At 40.0% G+C, this 23,765-nt stretch overlaps 1 protein-coding gene across 4 annotated transcripts; it reads right to left on the bottom strand.

Moving 5' to 3' along the window:
- Positions 1-1,436: 1,436 nt before the first annotated feature.
- Positions 1,437-18,156, bottom strand: LOC115224435. 4 transcript variants are annotated; one of them, XM_036513195.1, is made up of 9 exons: positions 17,833-18,128; positions 13,919-14,003; positions 11,546-11,602; positions 9,762-9,954; positions 7,632-7,822; positions 6,388-6,523; positions 5,479-5,660; positions 4,345-4,479; positions 1,437-2,983 (listed from the first exon to the last, which is right to left on the bottom strand). In XM_036513195.1, exons 2-9 carry the CDS (start codon positions 13,985-13,987, stop codon positions 2,165-2,167), a joined length of 1,782 nt encoding a protein of 593 aa, XP_036369088.1. In that variant the 5' UTR covers positions 13,988-14,003; positions 17,833-18,128; the 3' UTR covers positions 1,437-2,164. The 4 variants fall into 4 exon arrangements, with proteins under 4 accessions (XP_036369088.1, XP_029651197.1, XP_029651198.1 ...); XM_029795337.2 differs by having other exon boundaries at positions 17,966-18,124; XM_029795338.2 differs by lacking the exon at positions 13,919-14,003 and having other exon boundaries at positions 17,966-18,156.
- Between the last annotated feature and the right edge of the window lie 5,609 nt (positions 18,157-23,765).

Genomic DNA, 23,765 nt, shown 5'->3' with positions numbered 1-23,765 from the left:
TTATATATGCGGGGCATGAACAGATGAATGAATACGTGTGTGTGAAGTATGATTTAGGTAATTATTTTTAGCCCCCTTTAGCATTCAGATTGCTCCATCAAATAGTATTTACTCCTTGATTTGAATTAATCATGGATTATCTCACAGCTTTGAGATTTCAATAATCATCATCATTTAACGTCCATTTTCCATTGCTGGCATGGTTGGACGGTTCGACTGGGGTCTGGGGAGCTAAAAGGCTGCACCAGGCCCCAATCTGATCTGGCAGCGTTTCTACAGCTTGATGCCCTTCCTAACGCCAACCACTTCGAGAGTGTAGCGGGTGCTTTTTAAGTGCCCCCCAGCACAAGGGGCCAGAGCAAGCTGGCATCAACCATTATCGGAGAATGCTTATGTGCCACCGGCACAGAAGCCAATCAAGGCGGCACTGGCATCAGCCACGTTCGGATGGTGCTTTTTACGTGCTACTGGCACGGGGCTCACAACTACAATTTGATGTTATTTTTAAACTAACATTGTAGAGTAGATGTGAAGAGGCAAATCTGGCCAGTTTGAACATATGACTGGTAGAATACTTGGGCTACATATGGCTGGTTTAACCCTTTAGAATTTAAACCAGCCCAAGTATACAACCTGTTTTATGTTCAAACTGATCAGATCCAACCTCTTATACCTGTTCTACAATATCGTTCTGAAAATACACGATCACATCATTGAAATCTTAATGCTATGAGATAATACTCAGTTATTTGAAAAGAAACACCTATATCCTCTCAATGATTAGCCAGAGATGATTTTTAAAATGAGAATATCTGAAATAAACTAGTGTTCTCACAAGCGAGAATACTAAAAATGGACCCGACCACTCTCAAAAATTAAGTAAGAAAAAAAAAAACCAGGAAAAATAATCTAGAATCCTTGTCTGGTACTGGATTTATCCCCAAATCTAATCAGTTCGTACCAGTCACGAGACCACACATCCCTGGAAGTTTCATCCATATCCATCCAGCGGTTCTTGAGATATCTTGTCCACGGACAAACAAACACAACTGAAAACAATGCCTTTGCTAAGGCGGAGGTAATAAATAAGCATTGGATTTGACAGAATAATCTGAGTGCTAAATGTTGGGGGACATTTACGAGGAACTAAATATACCAGCACCTGTTTTCAAGCAGTGATGGGGACAAGCACATAGATACACACACACATCTCTTTTATTCTTTTACTTGTTTCAGTCATTTCACTGTAACCATGCTGGAGCACCGCCTTTAGTTGAGCAAATCAACCCCAGGACTTATTCTTTGTAAGCCTAGTACTTATTCTATCAGTCTCTTTTGCCGAGCTGCTAAGTTACGGGGACGTAAACACACCACCATCTAGCTAAAATGTTTAACATCTCATTCTCGTCGGAAATCTCAGAGTAAAACAAGTCAAAGAAAATAAATATTCTTTATTTACACTGTTTCAATGTGCACGGATCTTATTTTGTTATTTTAGGACTTCTCTTTTCTACATGAACCAGACAGGACAAAAGGGAAGAAGAAGATTAAACCTTAATTGAAGGAAGGTTTTTTTTGTTTTTTTTTTTAACTGTCAGGACTGGGAGTGAAGAAGTGATGCTGAGAGTTAGTTCCCTCCCCCACTCTTTTACATTTGTTTTGGTTTGACTTTTTCTGTTATTCCAAGTGTACATACAAATATTTCTGTCAGATACACAGAAAACAAAACATACATACATACACAACACATGTACAAACACACAATGTTTTAACACATGAGGTAAAGAAGAAATTTCAATATGAACCAGAGAGAATCTTTCTATAGAATTACTTGTCTGATAACTCCGAAATCTTCCCCTTCAATTAAATTCTGAACTGTTGAACATTTATACCAGCTTGCCTGTACACCTTGCCCACCTCAACACATTTGGGACTCTCACAAGGTTAACCTATTTGTTTTGTGAGTCAACTTGATAAGAAATTCCCATTTGTTGATTAAAAAATTCATTATTTTTTTTAAAGCTCATTAAATGCAAGACTGTGTAGAAAGCTTCAAACTGTACTGATCGTTAACAATCTTCAGTGAAACGTTACAAGCACGAACCCCAACTCCTCTCCATTTGGAACATTTTTTTGTCTTTTCTTTTTGTTTTAGTGTTGTTATTCACGTTTCAGTGCGCAGCCGTTTGTTTGGTGGTTCAAAGGGGGGTTTCGGTTGATTAACAGGTATGTCGTTTTTGCTCGGGGCGTGAATTATACTGACCACTTGAACCTCTGTCGCTGTATCAGCTTTAGAACCACTTTTCTCCTCTTCCGTACTTAGCTGCTCCTGTTGCGGATCAATCACTGTAGCCTCGTTGTTCTCGGCTTCGTTGTTAGTGCTGCAACTGACAGCCTCGTCCATTGTCGAAGCACATATGATTAAAGGCTCACTCTCCATACCACCACTTTCGTTCGGTTCGTTCTGATCTGTTGGATCTTCAGACGAAGTTATGATTACAATGTCGTCGTGGACCTGGCCACTATGAGAGTGAGCCGTCTGTATACGGGCCACAACATTGTCTGTTAAATAAGCTATATGTTCCTGTTGATGTTGCTCTAGGCTCTCTGCACTGTCTACCTCGACTGCGACATGGGACTGATGATGCTGTCGCAAAGAGGATGCTGTCTCGTATTCTTCGCTCTCTACCTGCTGCTCCTGCTCGCATCCATCGTCGGCAACAGCAGACGAAGTCAGCAGAGTGTCCGATTGAGAAGATGTAGTCGACGTGGTCACTATAGTAGTGTCGGTCAAGTGAGACGGTAGATTCGATAGGTAGGTACTGCGTAGCTGAGCTAAGTGTTGGTTCAGTAAGTTCCGATGCTGCACCTCCATTTGTTCAATTAATTCAGCAACTGTTTTCTCTGCCGGTGGACAAAGTTGATTTATCAACTCCTGTTCTCTCTTCTGGTAATTAGAAAGTTCTTTATTGAGTAATTCAATCTGAAAACATACAAAAATAAAATTGATTTTAAACCGAATTATAATGTTTTGCTATGCGTATAGTATTACAAAGGAAACAACCTGGCACATACGATAAAATGCTTAGTGGCATTTTCTCCAGGTTTATGTTCAAATTCCATAGCTGACATTGCCTTTCATCTTTGGGGGTCAATAAATTAAGTACACTGGGGTTGCTAAAATTAAGGACCAGTTGAGCACTGAAGTTAATGTAATCAATAGTAGGAACTTTGAAAGAAGGATCTATAAAATTAGTTTTGATCTATAAAGAAGGATTTAGAAAATTAGTTTTGATCTTCCAGCTAAAACATTTACAAACACCAAAGTCCAACCCATGCCAGCATGGAAAGCAGATGCTGATGATGCATGAGCACATGGATATATATATATATATACACATCTACATACAGAGGATGACAGCTGTTTGAGGGCACTTTATTATCAGTTACATTTCTCTCTTCAAAACAAATTAGTTTTCTGCGAGTATTTGGTAACCAGTGCTGAATTTCACAATTTGTAAATAATATTCTAATAAGCGGTCACCAAGTATTGACTAAGTTAAATAGTCTAATATTGGGGCTTATAAACTCTCAATGGAAAAAAGTAGGGTTTATCATATGCATGGGACTCAAACCCACACCTCTAAGTATTTGCAACATAGGAGTACGTTAATGTAAATGGTAGCACACTTGTTGCTAATACATAAGATGTGGGTTCAAATCCCATGCGTACGGCACAGCCTTAATATGAAACTTACTTAGTCAATGCATGGTAGTTGATTATAAAAAATATTATTAATTAAATGGCTCAGTGTGAGGGCACATGGCTCTGTGGTTAGAGCATCGAGCATACAATCGTGAGGTTGAGTTTGATTCCTGGGCCGGGCTGCGTGTTGTATTCTTGAGCAAGACACTTTATTTCACATTGCTCCAGTTCACTCAGCTGTAGAAATGAGTTGTGACGTCACAGGGGCCAAGCTGTATCGGCCCCTTTGCCTTTCCCTTGGATAACACTGGTGGCATGGAGAAGGGAGACCGGTATGCATGGGTGACTGCTGGTCTTCCATAAACAACCTTACCCGGACTTGTGACTGGGAGGGTAGCTTTTTAGGTGCAATCCCATGGTCAGTATCGTGACCAAAGGGGATCTCAGATTTCTTTCCCATACCCCATGCTAGATAAACTGCTGACACAAGAAATGAAAAGACAGTGAAGTCATATTTACAGAACTTCCTAAATGCTGTAAAGATCTTTTATATGGAATGGGATACAAAAACCAACATAGCACTCCAGTGATTCTCCATTCACGCAGAGATATATATGGAAGTCTGTAACATCGCTTACCTGTAGCTTGAGTTGCTCAATTTCTGCCTTGAAATCTTGTTCCTGTTGAGCTTTGTCGAGTGCCAATTGATCGTATTTGTCTTGAAGCAATGCATACTCTTTTTCTGAGAGTTTATTATTAAATATTGTTACGTCCTAGGATCAAAAATATGAAAACCAAAGCATATGGTGTAACAAAAGCCAACAAGAATTACAATTTGAAAGAAAAAGAATAGGAATATACCAAGAAGATCCATCCACACAGCAGAACAAAAGGAAACACTGTGCTTTTGAACAAACTAAAGCATCCCCTCCAACCAAATATGCTTTGGTTTTTCTCAGACGAGAAAAATTTCTGCCAGAATCAGATGGTGAACACACAGAACAACCGTTGGCTTACTGTGTCCCCAAAACATGTACCGAGAGTGATAAAAATCAAACATACAGTCAACATTATGCTGCCATTCATCTTCCCACATAACTTCAGACTCAACATGGAGGCCTACATCAAGTGCCTGGAGGAGGTAGTGCTGCCTGAGTCAAGAGGGTGGCTGCTGGAAGACCCTATGTCAAGCAACAGGACTCTGCATCATGCCACACAAGCAGGAGAACCCAATCATGGCTGTCAGACAATTTCTGTAACCACATCATCCCCAACACCTGTGCAACCCCCTTGATTATTATGTGTGGAGCGCAGTTGAGCAAGAGACCAACAGAACTCCTTGTAACACCAAAGATGAACTGAAGGCAAGGATTATGGCAGCATTCACCAACTTCAACAAGGAGATCATCCAGAAGAATTGCAGGAGATTCCGAAGTTGTCTGGAGACCATGGTTGAAGCCAATGGTGATTTTACTGAATAAATTTACTCTTTAGTATTTCAAAATATTTTTATGTAATTTTGGTAAATATATCTATTAAAATGAGATGTCAGTGTTATTTTCATTTTTGCATAATTTAGACAATATTTTATTGACCACACCCTGTAAAAATAATGTGTATGTGTGTATGTATCTATGTATGTATGTTCATATATTCATTTGTTTTATGTCTGTTTTACCATGCTAGCATGAGTTAGATGAAAAAGTGTATGTTAAAAGTAGCTAATGCTATTAGAATACTGACAAAAGGTTCGTAAGATCTCTCCAACTTACATCATTCGAGACAATTTGGGTGGTGAAGGAGTTGTTGATGTCTGTAATGTCTTCTTTGATGATCATGATAGTTTGGCTGTCTGTCGTGTCTACTGTCTCATTTGCAGCCACAGATACGTGCACAGCTCTGTCGGGGGACTTGCCGTTGCTCAAAATATTATTTGATGTCCGACTTACGTAGGCTGCAAGAGAAAAAAAAAAAGCAAAAGATTAGACTGAAAAAGGAAAATAAATATCAAGAAACATAGAAACATATGGATGAGGACAGTTGCATAAAACAGTTCCAAGCTGTAATTGTGGAGGGAACCTGTGTAGAATGAAGAGGTGAGAAAGGATCTTCAGGCACTGGGCCTCTCTTAGGAAATGACAGGGAACCAGGAGCTGTGATGATCTGCTGTATTTAAGGAGACACATCAAGCTAAGTAAAGTTGCTGTTCTCTATACATACAGGCTTGTCCTTTACAGGTGCCATGCTGCGGAAACGCACCCATGCCGATGACATATAAAAAGCAACCAGCACACTCTGTAAAGTGGCTGGCATTAGGAAGGGCATCCAACCAACAATGCACTCTCTATGTGGGCTCTCAGCCAGCCAAAAATAACAGTCAAATTTCTATTAAATCATAACCTATTTTAAATAGGAAAATGATGATATCATGGACTGCAATAAGTAATTTAGTATTAGAAACAATAGACGTGATGGTCATGGCTGGGAGGCTTTTTTTTTTAACATAGGTCTGCTCTGTCAGGGCTGTACTTCAAGTTGTATAACTCCTGCAGTCACCTGCTACTGGTGGGTGTTTTGTGATGTACAGTTGCTCTCCCAACCTCAACCCACACGAGCTACATATACTCATAGGGCTTTGCCCTCACCTGTACAGACAAATGAAACTATTTACGACAACTTACTGTTCTGTTCATCTGTGTTAGGACTTGACAATATGGCTGCTTCTGTAAGAACTGGATGGATGGATACTTCTTCTTGACTGATTGTGTGAGTGGCGGCTTGGTCTTCAGCCCCTGCGTTCGATGCTTGAGTGACTTCCTGGGATGAAAGAGAAAAAATGGGAGGGATACAGACTGGACATGCAAAAGCATGACAACAATTGGAAGCAAAGAGTCTGGGGTGACCAAGGAAGGTCAAAATCTCATGATCTGGTGGTCCTGGTGCTGGAGTTAGTGGGGGTTTATCTCCTCACCATCGATATAAACAAGCATGCATTTTGCACCAAAAGCCTATTTCTCTTTTCTCTTTTACTTGTTTCAGTCATTTGACTGCGGCCATGCTGGAGCACCGCCTTTTTTTTAGTCGAGCAAATCGACCCCGGGACTTATTCTTTGTAAGCCCAGTACTTATTCTATTGGTCTCTATTGCCGAACCGCTAAGTGACGGGGACGTAAACACACCAGCATCGGTTGTCAAGCAATGCTAGGGGGACAAACCAGACATACAAACACACACACACATACATATATATATATATACATATATACGACGGGCTTCTTTCAGTTTCCGTCTACCAAATCCACTCACAAGGCATTGGTCGGCCCGGGGCTATAGCAGAAGACACTTGCCCAAGATGCCACGCAGTAGGACTGAACCCGGAACCATGTGGTTGGTTAGCAAGCTACTTACCACACAGCCACTCCTGCGCCTATATGGGAGTTTTACTCACAGCATCTACCACAGTAAAGTTTAAGCTGGCCATCGTGCCGATGGCACATTAAAAACACCATTCAAACGTGATCGTTACCTGCATCGCCCTACAAGCACTTGTGCTGGTGGCATGTGAAAAAAAACATTCGAGCGAGGTCGTTGCCAGTGCTGCTGGACTGGCTCCTGTGCAGGTGGCACATAAAAAGCACCATTTGAGCGTGGCCAGTGCCAGTACCACCTAACTGGCCCTCGTGCCGGTGGAACGTAAAAGCACCCACTACACTCTCGGAGTGGTTGGCGTTAGGAAGGGCATCCAGCTGTAGAAACTCTGCCAGATCAGATTGGAGTCCGGTGCAGCCATCTGGTTCGCCAGACCTCAGTCAAATCGTCCAACCCATGCTAGCATGGAAAGCAGACGTTAAACGATGATGATGATAATCTCAGTTCAAATGGGAATAAATAAAGAAAGAAGATACAGATGTTTCATTCGACTCACCTGAGCAATCTGTATTTGGAATGTTGTCTGTGGATTTCTAAAATGTGTTTTATAATGTTTTATCGCCTCATCACGTCTGTTGAAACCATTTCGGCATTTGTAACAGTGCCAGTGGGCCCTCTTGAACTTCTTCTCACCTTTGATAATTCCTACTATGTCGCAGTGGTCACAGCAGCGTAAAATCTTTAAACCTGTCACAGCAACAACATTATTAAAACACAAAACATTAATTAATTAATTAAAACACATGGTGGTCAATAAAACATAGTTTGATCATTAAATACTGTAGTTTTTAAACCTTCTCAGACCCGGGTCCCTATGTCTAACTTTACCCTTCATCTGGGCTCCTGAGCAAAAAAAAATAAATAGTTGCATATTCAGCTCAAGCGTAATAATTACTGGCAAATGAACAGAATCACAAAAAAAAAAAAAACATTCAGAAAAATAACAACAACAGGCCTGTCTCTCAATTCCCATATTTGTTCATTGCAGGCAAATGAATGGACAGAATCACAAAAAAAAGATTCAGGTGCAGGAGTGGTTGTGTGGTAAGTAGCTTGCTTACCAACCACATGGTTCCGGGTTCATTCCCATTGCATGGCACCTTGGGCAAGTGTCTTCTACTATAGCCTTGGGTCGACCAAAGCCTCGAGAGTGGATTTGGTAGACGGAAACTGAAAGAAGCCCGTCATATATATGTATATGCATATGTATATGAGTGTATATGTTTGTCTCCCCAACATCACTTGACAACTGATGGTGGTGTGTTTACATCCCCGTAACTTAGTGGTTCAGCAAAAGAGACTGATAGAATAAGTACTAGGCTTCTAAAGAATGGTACTCCTACCAGTCTCCTATTCATTAGTGTACCTCATGTACGAAGTGCATTCACCCAACGTAAGATTGTGTTATGGGTGGCAACAGCCTGAGTTCGGTGAACGTTGAAGTGGCGCCGAAACTCATGCTGAACTTCTGTGACAGAGTCGTTATTCTTCACGTAACTGTCGTAGGCAAGCACGCAATACTCTACCGTTCAGTGTCATGGCTTCACCTGAAAAGAAAAAAAATACTAAGACATCACAGACCAAATGGTACCTGTGAGACATATGTCCCTCCTCCTGGGGCTGAACAATAGCCATTTCAAAAACATCCGTCCTCTCTGCCCCACCTTATGTGTGTGTGTGTATCATCATCATCAACATAGGTTGGACAGCTTGACAGAAATTGGCAAAGCCAGGGGCTGCACCAGCTTCCATAATCTGTTTTGGTTTGGTTTCTATGGCTGGATGTCTTTCCTAGTGCCAACCACTTTACAGAGCAAACTGGGTGCTTTTTACATGGCACCATCGCCAATACCAACGCTTTTTACATGGCACCTTGGTTTTAAAATTTAAATTCTGTTGTGGGCAGGATATATATATACATATATATGTTATGTGTTTGTCTTGGTGTCCATGTTTGATATCTTCTCCCAACATACGTAAACAAACAACCAGTGTTGGTTTATTTACATCCTTCTGGTTTAGCAGTTCAGCAAAAGAGACAGATAGAATAAGTACCAGAAGTTATTAAAAAATAACATTAAATGCTGGAGTCAATTTGTTCAACTAAACCCTTTTAAGGTAGTGCCCCAGCATGGCCACCTTCCAGTGACTGAAACAAGTAAAAGATAGATAACAGCTCTAAATTTTTAAGAAATATTTGCAAATTTTTTAACGGAAAAAATCAGAGCAGGAGTGGCTGCGTGGTAAGTAGCTTGTTTACCAACCACATGGTTCCAGGTTCAGTCCCAGTGCGTGGCACTTTGGGCAAGTGTCTTCTACTATAGCCTCGGGCCAACCAAAGCCTTGTGAGTGGATTTGGTAGACGGAAACTGAAAAGAAGCCCGTCGTATATATGTATATATATATATATGTGTGTGTGTGTTTGTCCCCCTAGCATTGCTTGACAATCGATGCTGGTGTGTTATGTCCCCGTTACTTAGCAGTTTGGCAAAAGAGACCGATAGATTATGTACTGGACTTACAAAAGAATACGTCCCGGGGTTGAGTTGCTTGATTAAGTCGGTGCTCCAGCATGGCCACAGTCAAATGACTGAAACAAGTAAAAGAGAGAGAGAGAGCAACATACCAGCAAATTCTATCCCCTTGTCTACATGTTTCACTCGGTAGTGGACTTTGAGAATGACAGGATCTTGATAAGATTCAGACTTCACACAAAATGGACAATGCATATGAGGATTTTGATTCGAACACGATAAATCCAAACACATGACTGGGTTGAAATTGGTTTCAGTTCCTTTGATCCTCACACTTGGGTGAGTCTGAAATGAAAAAAGAAAGAAAAAAAAAGAGATAAGTTAAGTTAAGTTAAGTTAATTTTTTGGCTCAAAAAGCAAAAAGCAAGGCCATGTAGGGGGACATAGAGTTATGTACAGGGAGGATGTTCATGCAAAGAGTTCAGGCCATTTCTGGTCAAGAGAGACTTTGAACTGAGCGGTCGCCGGCAGCTTATTCCACGGATCCGCAACCCGGACGGAGAAAGCCCCTCTCCTTCGATTGAGATGAAATCGTCGCAGATAGAGCTTTTCGGAGTGACCCCGCAGCCCATGTTCTGGAGCAGGAGTGGAGAACAGCTCTTTCGAGAGGTTACACTTTCCGCTTATGATGTTGTGAGCAAGAATGAGATCACCACAGCGTCGTCGTTTTTCTAGAGAATAAAGGTCGAGCGTCTTCATCCTTTCTTCATAAGACAAATGCTTGATAATGATGATTTTGGTGACGATGTTGATGTTGGTGATGATGATGATGATGATGATCCTTTCTACTAATAGGCACAGGACCTGTAATTTTGGGAGAGGAGGATAGTCGATAACATCAACCCCAGTGTTTCGCTGGTACTGAATTTACTGACCGCGAAATAATAAAAGGCAAAGTTGGTCAAAAGCAATAATAATAATAATAATAATGCTTTCTACCAGGGAAACAAAGTCAATTACATCAACCACAATACTTAACTGGTACTTATTTGATCAACCCTGAAAGGATGAAAGGCAAAGCTGACCTTGATGGAATTTGAACTCAGAACATAAAGCTGGACAAAATGCTGCTAAAAATTTTGCTTGTCATGCTAACAGTTCTGCCAGCAAGCCACCTCAATAATAACAAAAATAATAATAATTACAGAAATGTACTTGCATAGCAAGTAGTTTGATCTGTGATTGTGTGATGAAACAAAAACAATTGCAGCATGGAAGGTGTTTATAAATCATTTAAAAACACAAAAACCATTAGATTCACTTCAACATTTAAATTTTATTTGTGTCAAAATATTTTTGTCACTTTGAAACTGTGACCTGTTCACTGATAAAATTTCGTGCAGCGTCATGAAATTTTGTCAGTGAACAAGTCGTGGTTCCAAGGCGGCGAAAATATTTTGACACAAATTAAATTTAAATGTTGAAGTGAATCTAATGGTTTTTGTGTGTTTTTAAATGGTCATCTAACAGCTATTCTCCATGCTTGTATAGGCCAGATGGTTCAACTGGAGATGAAAAGTCAAAAGGCTGCACCCAAACTCCAATGTCTATTTTGGCAGGGTTCATAGGGCTGGATGCCCACTACTATGCAGAATATACTGGGTGTTTTTTCTGGGGCAACAGCACTAAAGAGATCACCGTGTAAATTGCATGTCAAGTCCCACTTGATCCTCTCACTCAACTGAGTGGAGTAGAACTGAGGGAGGTGGCTTTGTGCCAGGTGAGGAGTAACTTAGAGTATGATGGGAGGAGCAGACAGAAATAGGTGTCAAGAAGGTTGTTTTGAAAATAAGGCAGATATTTAATTAAAAAATAGATAGATAGACAAACAGACAAAACAATAACAAATCAATCAATAAATCATAATTAAACAAACCTTGATGTTGTTATTCTTGGGAATTTGTGTCATTATATTGGTTGAAGGAAGGTGCCCCTGGAAGCATAGATACACAGTATAAATATTTTATTTATATATATATAAAAACATATAAAATATATATATATACAATATATACATACATATATTATATATATATATATACACACACAATATATACATTATATATATATATATACACACACACAATATATATATATATATATTATATATATACACACACACAATATATATATATGTATATATATATACACAATATATGCATTATATATATACACAATATATGCATTATATATATATATACATATACACACAATATATATATATACACACACAATATATACATATATATATATATATATATATATACACACACACACAATATATACATATATATATACACACACAATATATACATATATATATATACACACACAATATATACATATATATATATACACACACACACAATATATACATTACATATATATATATACATACATACATACACAATATATTTCTAGTAAAATTACTGTTAACATGTATTGATCTTCAACAGTTAAATCCTAGTAGCTAAAGGTTTATACCATACAAATTTCGAACCTTTGAAGTTCAGAAGTTCTTGGAAAGACAAACAAAAATATAAATATATATAACAAATGAGCAGAGATGTGTCAGGAAATCCAAATGGAACAAAAAAAGGCGACTCAATGAAAGTAGAACTGCACATATTTCACACTCCTTTTATGCAACCAGTTATTCCTCTACTTGGAGCCTTTTCCTTTTTGTCACCCCCACCACCACCTGTATTCCCAATATCATCCTTAATCTCATTTTCCACTGAATGCCCTTTCCCCACTAAACATTCAATGCTCCCCAACACCACCACCTCTACCTTCATTCATCACACATTTTGTCTCGGAAATTGTAGTTAAGATACCTGCGCCGGTGACACATAAAAAGCACCGTCCGAACATGGCAGATGCCAGTGCCACCTGACTGGCATCCATATCAGTGACACATAAAAGCACCAACCGATCGTGGCCGTTTGCCAGCCTCCTCTGGCCCCTGTGCCGGTAGCATGTAAAAAGCACCCACTATACTCACGGAGTGGTTGGCATTAGGAAGAGCATCCAGCTGTAGAGACACTGCCAGACCAGATTGGAGCCTGGTGCAGCCTCCTGGCTTCCCAGACCCCGGTTGAACCATCCAACCCATGCTAGCATGGAAAACGGACATTAAACGATGATGATGACATCCTCTGTAAATTCTGTTTGTTTGCACTCTCAATCAACCATCTTTTTTTTTGTAGTCATCCACCTACCACCTCCTCCTCTCTCAGCCACTCCCATTTCCGTCACCTGCCCCACTCCCCCACCCCAACTGATGTTCACCATTAAACACACCTCCACTTGTGTTCACCATCCACATCTCTAACTATCTGTCGCTCTCCTTACGACTGTTTCCCATCTTCTGTCCCCTATTCTCTCTCTTTTCGTCTCTATTCATCTCTTTTACCTCAAGGGTACACTTTGACGCTTCATCAACATCATCATCATCTCTCGCCAGCTGGGGACATGCCATATATTCCCTCTATAGCAACACATCTGTTTCTTTCTCCTTATCATAAATCAGCCACCCAACACCCAACATAAAGCCATCTTTCTAAGAGTCATATGTTGTGAGTCTGCATGGTGACGTCTCAAGCGCTGGTCTCATAAACAAAGCACTCAATACATTTTTGTAGTGGTTGGCATTAGGAAGAGCATCCAAACATAGAAAACAAGCCAAAGCAGATACTGGATCCAGACAAACCTCTGCCTGCCAAACCATTCAACTCGGTCCCGTCAAACCATTCAACCAGGGTCCTGTCAAACCATTCAACTCATGCCAAAATGGTAGGTGATTATCTCATTCTAAGGATGTATTGAGATGATTTTGCAGAACTGCTAAGTCACGGGGACACACACATACACACACGACAGGCTTCCTTCAGTTTCCATCTACCACATCCACTCACAAGGCTTTGGTCGGCCCAAGGCTAGAAGACACTTGCCCAAGGTGCCACGCTGTGAGACTGAACCTGGAAACATGTGGTTGGGAAGCAAGCTTCTTACCACACAGCTACACCTCAGCTAATCCTAAAAAGAACATTATGGGAAGAAAATGATATTAACTCTAACGAAAGCAGACAAACAATGATGATGACGATGATGTGTGAGTGTGCATGTACTTGCATGTACGTGTTTACATATGCACTTCTCTGAAAATCACCGAGTCACAAGCAGTGATGTTGCCATTTCTCCTGTCGACACATCATCTGCTGGCAAAAGTGACAAACAGAATAAGTACCAGACTAAAAGAATAAGTTTTGGGATCGATCTGTTCAACTAAAAACCCTTCAAGGCAGTGCTCCAGCATGACCACAGTCCATTAACTGAAACGAAGAAAAGAAGGTAAAAGAACACTTGCAGAGGTGGGGGAGACGGGTGTCAACATGGGATTATGAAAGAAGACTCTTCCTCAGGATGTGGATGAATGTAAATGAATTCTATATTGATTGTGGGGCAAACGTTTTTTTTTTTTGCTTTTTTAGGGGGTGGTTTAAATTGGGTTGATTACAGAGTGTTTGCTCTTCACCAAACATCTCCACAAATCATTAATTGTTGTAACTATTGTCTCGTTTATCTTTTACCGGTTACAGTCATTGGATTGCAGTCGTGGTGGGGCAGTCTTGAAGGGTTTTTTAATACTGTTAGGAAAAATTAGAAGTGATCTGAGGTTGAGTCTATACTAAGTCAGTATTAACCTAGTCAAAGGCAGTGAGCTGGCAGAACCATTAGCATACTGGACAAAATGCTTAGCAGCATTTCGTCCTTCTTTATGTTCTGAGTTCAAATTCCACTAAGGTTGACTTAGCCTTTCAGTGTCAATAAAATAGGTACTAGCTTAGCATTGGGATCGATGTAATCAACTTAGTCCCACCCACCCCAAATTGCTGGCCTTGTGCCAAAATTTGAAACCAATATTAACCCTCACAGACCTGGACCCCTGAGCAAAAAAATAAACAGCTGCATAAGTGGGGCTGTGTGGTAAGAAGATTGCTTCCCAACTACATGGTTCTGGGTTCAGTCCCACTGCGTGGCACCTTGGGCAAGTGTCTTCAGGCCGACCAAAGCCTTGTGAGTGGACTTGGTAGACGGAAACTGAAAGAAGCCCATCATATGTGTGTGTATGTGTTTGTCTCCCACCTCAGTCCCACTGCGTGGCACCTTGGGCAAGTGTCTTCGGGCCGACCAAAGCCTTGTGAGTGGACTTGGTAAACGGAAACTGAAAGAAGCCCGTTGTATGTGTGTGTGTATGTTTGTGTGTCTGTGTTTGTCTCCCACTGATGTCAGTGTGTTTACGTCCCCGTAACTTAACGGTTCGGCAAAAGAGACTGATGGAATAAGTACTAGGCTTACAAAGAATAAGTCCTGGCGTTGATTTGCTCAACTAAATGCGGTGCTCCAGCATGGCCGCAGTCAAATGACTCAAACCAATAAAAGAATAAAAAGAAAAATACAGCTCAAGGGTGATGCCTGCAGGCATCCTAGTGGACAGAATCAGCCACATCTTCCTTTTATATGTGTGTGGCTCAATACTGCTTTACCAGGAATCCAGCAGAGATGATATTTAACCTTTTCCCGCTATAGCAGGAATACAGTGTGTCACAGTTAATTAAATTGGTTGATTATGGAGATTTTATTCTTTACCAAACATCTTCACAAATCATTGTTATAATTATTGGCTTTTTTATCTTTCACCGGTTCAACCCCTACGACTTTGCCTTACATCCTTACAGGGGTCAATAAAATAAGAACCAGTTACACATTAGAGTCAATGTAATTGACCAGACCGCTTCCCCAAAATTTCAGGCCTTTGGCCTATCTATAGTAAAAGGGATTGTCATTTTTTAATCATCATCATCTAGGTTTATGATTAATCATATCAGTTTTTATTTTTCTTAGATTTTTTTATATTTTATTTTCTTGTCAATGAAATCATTCCTTTTGTGTGTTTTAAGTGCTAGACAAACCTTTTTTAAGAGCACCACTTCCTTTCTTTATAGTCATCACACACACAATATTATTATCTAAAACAATAGCGTAGCAAGTTTATTTATAAGCATAATGTTACATAATACAGAACAGATGTTTTTAATAATAATAATAATGGCTTCAAATTTTGGCACAAGGCCAGCAATTTCAGAGAAGGGGATAAGTTGATTACATCGACCCCAGTGCTCAACTGGTATTTATTTTATTGACCCTGAAAGGATGAAAGGCAAAGTCAACTTCAGTGGAGTTTGAACTCTGAATGTAAAGACAGACAAAATGCTGCTAAGCATTTTGCCTGGTATGTTGATGATTCTACCAGTTCACTGCTATAAGAAGAAGAATTCTCTCTACTATAGGCACAAGGCCTGAAATTTTGTGTGTGTGGGTGGGGGTCTCATCAGTTTCATCGACTCCAGTACTTGACTGGTACTTATTTTATTGGTTTTGAAAGGATGAAATGCAGAATCAACCTCAGTGGAATTTGAAATCAGAACATAAAGACAGACAAAAATACTTCTGAGCACTTTGTGCAGCATGCTAACAGAGTGGGTAAATTGATTACATTGATCCCCAGTTCTCAACTGGTACTTATTTTATCGAGTCCAAAAGGATGAAAGGTGAAATCATACATAATTTGAACCCAGAACGTAACAAGAGACGAAATGCCGCTAAGTATTTTGCCCGGCGTGCTAACAATTCTGCCAGCTCGCCGCCTTAATAATAATAATAAGCAATTTCGAGGGGGGGGGGGATAAATTGATTACAGTGACCCCCCAATACTCAACTGGTACTTATTTTATCGACCCGGAAACGATGAAGGACCAAGGCGGCCTCGACGGAATTAGAACTCGAAACGTGAAGTCGGACGAAGTAATAATAAAGCATCGAAATGTTAAAACACGGAGGAAGGGAATTTCTTCTTCCCTATCTCTCTTTCGTTTAAGATTTTTCTTCTTCTTCTTTCTGTTTATAGCAGATTACTCAAGACTTCTTTAAACTTGGCTTCAAAACTAATAATTAAACAGCAAGTTCATGGCTTGTCAAGACGCAACCTGGCTCGGCCACTAACCAACTGACTAATAATAAATTAACCAAGCAGATTGTTGACTACCTCAAGAAGAGGAAGACGTTTATACCATTATCAACATTGCTGTTTGTTAGTTATTAACAGAAGTTCGCAACTGAACGATTATCAAGAGATTATTTTTAAAGATCCGACCGACTCACCCAGCTTTAAATACATATTTATGACTTGTGTTACCCTCTGGTTTAAAACCTAGTGTTCTCTGAAAGCGTTTTGTCCACGGGAATAAAATAACATAACAAGTACTGTTATTGGGCGACTAACAAAAACTTCCATTTCGAGTTTGTGACGTTTTGTCCCGGGTCAAACCTGATCGTACACACGCATGACCAAAAGCATTCATGTTTCGACCTACCGTTGTTTAATTTTATTTACCTATTTATTATTTTAGATTCATAATCGAAAGCCGCCTTTTTTTTTTTCTTCAAACAAGGTTGTGATATAAGGGAGAGTTGGCTGCTATTTCTAGCAGATCGAAAGAAAAACAGAAGCCTTTCTAGTTAGCTCATCCGTTCCGTGTAGATTAGGATAGAAACTAAAATAGCAAGCCAATAAGAAAACACACAAACACGAAAAGCCCGATACCATCAGCGAATTCTAACACAAGGTAAAAATCTACATTACTGATAGTGTTCGCATACATTTATTAAAATAGCCATACTTTTAGAGAACAATGCTTATTTTATATACATATATATATATATATTATCACGTTAATAGAACTGGGAAAGAAAAGATAGAATTTTTAAGACCCCAAACCATTTAATTGATGAGGGGAATATTTTTAAGCAGGGAAATATTTACGGCTATTATTGTCTAGATACCGTCGAAACAACGAAATATCACTGCATTCTTGTCTCGACTCGTCTCTCGTCTCTCGGTGTTATCTATTTCACTATAATTGTTTTAACTTTTTATAAAAATTTGTTCACGATGTTCTCTGTTATTCAGAGAAAGACAGATCAGCGATTAAAAAAAAAAAATAGTTCTACAGATCGTCAAACAGACCGATATATCTGTTAGTCTGTCACATGTTGACTAAATAAATGTCATGGATTTTTTTTTTTTTTTTCAAAACGTACCAAAGAATTTGTCACATTCGTCAACCGACTGCACCGTACAAGAAGAGTTGAGAAGAAAAAGCAGATATATATCACAGGACATTTAACCGGGCTTGGAAAGCGAAACCCTTTAAGGTCGTCTAGGGCAACTCACCACAAAGGCATTCATTTTATGTGCTTGGAAGTTTGGTCTGGGCGGCATACATCGGAGTGGTTAGTGTGTTTGTTTAGGTCAAATGAGAGAGTTTAGCTTTTCGTTGTTTTAGTTTCAGATGTCCGTTGTGTTTCACGTCATACACAAATCTGTGACGTCACTGTGCGGTAGCGCCGCCGTTCTTGTTTCCTTTCGCCAATTCCCGGAGAGTTACACTCAATACGCTCTTTTGTCTTTCACATTTTACCTCTTTTTCTTTCTTTTTTTTTTTATCTATTTTCCTTATTTCTTTCTTTCTTTCTTTCTCCACTGAAAGATCCTTATAGACTCGCAAACAATTCTGCAGATAAAAACAATTTTAATATTCATTTACAGAATTAAGGCTGCGAGCTTGCAACATCGTTACCTATTTCTTTACTACCCACAAGGGGCTAAACACAGAAAGGACAAGCAAGGACAGACAAAGGGATTAAGTCGATTACATCGATTCCATTGCGTAACTGGTACTTAATTTATCGACCCCGAAAGGATTAAAGGCAAAGTCGACCACGGCGGAATTTGAACTCAAAACGTAACGGCAGACGAAATACGGCAAAGCATTTCGCCCGGCGTGCTAACGTTTCTGCCAGCTCGCCGCTTTTAACTTGCAACATCGTTACCGCACCGGACAAACTACTTAGCGGCATTTCGTCGAGCTTTACATTCTGAGTTCAAATTCCGCCGAAGCCGGGCTTTCGTCCTTTCGGAGTCGATGCAATCGACTTACTTATTCCCTCGAAATTGCTGGCCTTGGGCCAAAATTTGAAATCAGTATTTATCTACAGAATTAAGGCGGCGAGTTGGCGGAATCGTTAGTGCGTCGAAAAAAAATGCTTAGGGGCATTTCGCCTGTTTTTATGGTCTAAGTTCAAATCCCGCTGCGGTCTGCTTCGCCTTTCACCCTTTCGAGGTCGATAAAATAAGTACCAGTTTAGTACTGGTGTCAGTGTAATCGACTAACCCACTCCTCCGAAATTGTTGGCCTTGTACCAAAATTTGAAATAAATATTTATCTAGAGCAGTGCTTTTCAAACTTTTTGCTGGAGCGGAACCCCAAGGAAACATTCCACTGGCTTGAGGAACCCCTGTGCAATAATTTAATAGTCTTATGCACACATATCTGCACAGGAGAATTAAAAATTACTGCCAATTTTAGCAGTTTTATAACTTCTTGTGGAACCCCTGGACAGTACTGGCGGAACCCTGGTTGAAAACCACTGATCTAGAGAATTGTTTTAATGGTTTAAACCTTTAGCATTTCGTCGACATAATCAGCTTTATCTCATATCCGAAAATTTAAACTAGTCATATCACGTTCAATTAGTCTACCTGTTTTATATCAAAACTAACCTGATCTGACTTTCACACCTCCCCAACTATGTCATTCTAGAAATATGCTGCCACATCAGCAAAATCTTGAAGCTACAAGATAATTCATGATTAATTCAAAACAATGTGAATATAAAAAATATTACATTTGACTGAGTGATCTGAATGCTAATGAGTCAAATTAAAATTAAAGTGTTCTGTTGTTCTTTTTTATAACTTGAAAACATTTTTAAGGTACAAACCTTAAAACTTCATATTTTTGCTTGAATATTTTTCATATGTATATAGGTGCAGGCATGGCTGTGTGATAAGACGTTTGCTTTTCAACCACATGGGTTTTCAAGCACCTTGGGCAAATGTTTTCTATTATAAGCTTGAGGCCGACCAAAAACTTGTATATGGAAACTGAAAGAAGACTATAGTGTGTGTGTGTGTATGTATAGAAAGATAGATATAGATATGTATTTGTCCCTTGAGAACCGATGTTGGTGCATTTACATCCTCATGATATAACAGTTCAGCAAAAGACACCGATGGACCAAGTACCAGGCTTAGAAAAGAATAAATACTAGATTGATTCATTCGACAAAAAGTCTTGAAGGCAGTGTCCCAGCATGGCCACAGTCTAATTAATGAAACAAGGGAAAGATATGAAAGTGGAAAGAGAGAAAGAGTTAATTCTTGATGAGATGGTTCTGTTCTCAAATGAGTTTTGCAATCTGTTCCTTGTATGTAAGTGCACTTTCATACCTGGTGGTAATTGATTTTCACCTTTCATCCTCTCGTGATTGATAAAAGAAAAACAGTATTCCTGGAAGTCGTCATCGTCGTTTACTGTCCGTTTTCCATGCTGGCATGGGTTGGACATTTTGACAGGAACTGGTCAGCCAGGGAGGTGTCCAGACTCCTGTTGTCTGTTTTGATATGGTTCCTACACCAGCCACTTAACAGAATGTGCTGAGCCCTTTGGGGGCACTTACGCAGCATCAGCACAAGTGCATTGATGCAGAACCAGCACAAGTGCATTCTATATGGCACCGGTGCAAGTGCATTTTAGTTGGCACCAGCGCCTGCAAAGGACATGCCTGAATGTATGAATGACTGCAATTTTACTCAGCAGCATGCACAATCCAGTAATTTGTGCAATTATTATTTCTTCCTTTCTTAAAGAAGCTGACAGAATCATAACCATGCTTAGCAGCATCTCATCTGGATTTATGTTCTGAGTTCAAATTCTACCAAGGTCCACCGTGCCTCACATCTTTTGGGGGGTTGATAAAATAAGTACCAGTTGAGCACTGGGGTTTGATGATATCAACTTACTCCTTCACCTAAAATTGCTGGCCCTGTACCAAAATTTCAAACTATTATTTATTTGTTAAGGGTGCAAGGAGAGGCTGTGCGGTAAGTAGCTTGCTTACCAGCCACATGATTCCAGGTTCAGTCCCACTGCGTGGCACCTTGGGCAAGTGTCTTCTACAATAGCCTCGGGCTGACCAAAACCTTGTGAGTGGATTTGGTAGACGGAAACTGAAAGAGGCTTGTCATATATATATATATATATACACACACATATTTATATATCGCTTGACAACTGATGCTGGTGTGTTTACATCCCCGTCATTTAGCTGTTTCTGGGGGTTTGGTGATCACAGACAGACAGGCAGACACACATTCTCATCTTCATCGGTGGCACGTAAAAAGCACCATCCATTCGTGGCCGTTGCCAGCCTCGCCTGGCCCCCGTGCCGGTGGCACATAAAAAGCACCATCCGTCCGTGGCCGTTTGCCAGCTCCCTCTGGCACCTGTGCGGATGGCACGTAAAAAGCACCCACTACACTCACGGAGTGGTTGGCGTTAGGAAGGGCATCCAGCTGTAGAAATACTGCCAGATCAGACTGGGCCTGATGCAGCCTTCTGGCTTCACAGACCCCAGTTGAACCGTCCAACCCATGCTAGCATGGAAAGCGTACGCTAAACGATGATGATGATGATGATGATATATAATTCTTATACAGGGCAAAAGATATCCTGAAACTAGAGACCTGTCCTGAATGCTTATGACTCAGTGAGTATGTTTGCGGTTTCAAAAAACCAGATCTGATTTTCAAAAGCAATTTCTACACAGCTGAACATTCTCTTGCTAATTCTGAAAACTGAAAAGATGCCTGGATGGACTCCAAGTTGTCAGGTAATGGTATAAAAACAGAGACAGGGATAAAATCTACCACTTAAAATCATAATCACAAACGGATATAGTGGCAAATGTATGGATTTTCTGCTTGTCTGCTGAAATAATTGGAAAGGAGTGTCTGTGACTTGGTACAGAATAATCATCCTGGAGAACTTGATTCGCTGAGCACCAATTTATTTTATTTCGTCACCATTGCTTTACATCCTTCTCTGATAGTCAGTGTGTGTGTGTGTCTATGTATATATATATATGTATGTATGTATGTAAACACACACATACATAAATTGTTGGATTAGGTGATGAAAGTCACATAGGGAGAGATTAATTAGGGAGAGAGTTAGTTTAGACAGGATCTAGTTTTTGTGTATATATATATATAAATATATACATATATATAAAATATAAATTAGAGATAAAAACCACTATTATGCAATTCAAACAGTGATAGACATAAACCAAAACATAAAAAACAAATAAAATATATTTTTATAAAACATATAACTAGATCTCAAAAAGTATAAAAATGAATGATCAATATACACACACACACACACACATACACATATATATATATATATATATATATAATATATATATATATATATATATATATAGACACACACATGAAGGTGCATGGCCTAGTGGTTAGGCTGTTGCACTCATGATCGCAGGATCATGGGTTCAGTTCTCTGACTAGGTGGTGTGTTGTATTTTTGAGCAAAACACTTCATTTCACATTGCTCCCGTCCCCCTTCAATCAGAGGGGAATGTTGGCCTGCTCACCAAGCCAGTGGGATGATGTCATTTGAAGGCTAAAATAATGCAAAAGTGGATTGTAACGAGTGATGTGTAACATCTGATAGTCTGGTTAATCATGTAATCATGTGCGATATATATAAGTAGCTTGCTTACCAACCACATGATTCCGGGTTCAGTTCCACTACATGGTGCCTTGGGCTAGTGTCTTCTACTATAGCCTTGGGCTGACCAAAGCCTTGTGAGTGGATTTGGTAGACAGAAACTGAAAGAAGCTCGTTGTATATATATATATATGTATGTATATATGCATGTGTATGTGTGTGTGTGTGCATTTGTACCCCCCTCAACATCGCTTGACAACCGATGGTGGTGTGTTTACGTCCCCATAACTTAGTTGTTCGGCAAAAAGAGACTGATACAATAAGTACTAGGCTTCCAAAGAATAAGTCCTGGGGTTGATTTGCTCGACTAAAGGTGGTGCTCCAGCATGGCTGCAGTCAAATGACTGAAACAAATAAAAGAATATGTATATATATCACCATCATCATCAGCATTGTCACCATCATTTAACATCCATCTTCCTTGCTGGCATAGACGCTTTGACAGGAGCTGGCCAGGTAGAAACCTGCACCAGACTTCTGAGACTGTTTTGGCAGGATTATTACAGTTGAATGCCCTTCTTAACACCAACCACCTAGCAGAGGGGACTTAGTGCTTTTTACATGGCACAACCACAGGTGAGGTCAGTTTTGGCAAGGTTTTTATAGCTGGATGCCCTTCCAAATGCCACCCACTTTACAGTGTGGACTGGATGCTTTTTAAGTGGCACCTGCACTGGCAGGGTCACCAAGTAACCTGCAAGACAAAAATCTTTTTAGAGAGGAGGGGGCATCGGAGGAGGTGATCTTGTGTCAGATGATGAAAGGTTATAGTGAGACAGGTAGACAGAAACAGGTGCCTTGCTGTAGAGGAGGTACAAGGTTACCTGGAAAGAAAGAAAGAAAAATCAGGAACGAAGGCAGAAAAAAGTGTGCTGGTGCAAAGGAGACACATAGTTATCCATAGAGGGAAGTGCAGGAGAAGGGGAGAGAGAGAGTGGGTGAGATGGTGGCAAAGTGCTGGGCATACTCACAGGGTACAGGGATCAGAATATAAATGGGATGGTCGAGAAAAGGCAGAGAGAGAGACACAGATGGTGGCAAGTGCCAGGGCATACCCTTGAGGTTCAAAGGTCATAATTTTTAAGTGGAAATATAAATATTGCCAAAGAAGCGTGTCTAGAGTGGGGAGGGGGTGAGTGGTGAAAACCTGAGTATATATAGCGTGGAAGTGTGGGAAGGGGGGCACTGGATAGAAATAATACAGTGACACAGGGCCAAGAGGACAGGATTGGGGAGTGTGAAGTAGGCATAGTGCATGAAGGAGGAAGTGTGAGGAAAATGTAAAAGTTAAAAGGAAGAATATTTGTATAGAATACT

This window comes from Octopus sinensis, linkage group LG25 (genome assembly GCF_006345805.1).
Source record: "Octopus sinensis linkage group LG25, ASM634580v1, whole genome shotgun sequence".
In the NCBI taxonomy this organism is placed as follows: domain Eukaryota; kingdom Metazoa; phylum Mollusca; class Cephalopoda; order Octopoda; family Octopodidae; genus Octopus; species Octopus sinensis.
This window is presented reverse-complemented; position numbering and strand designations above follow the sequence as displayed.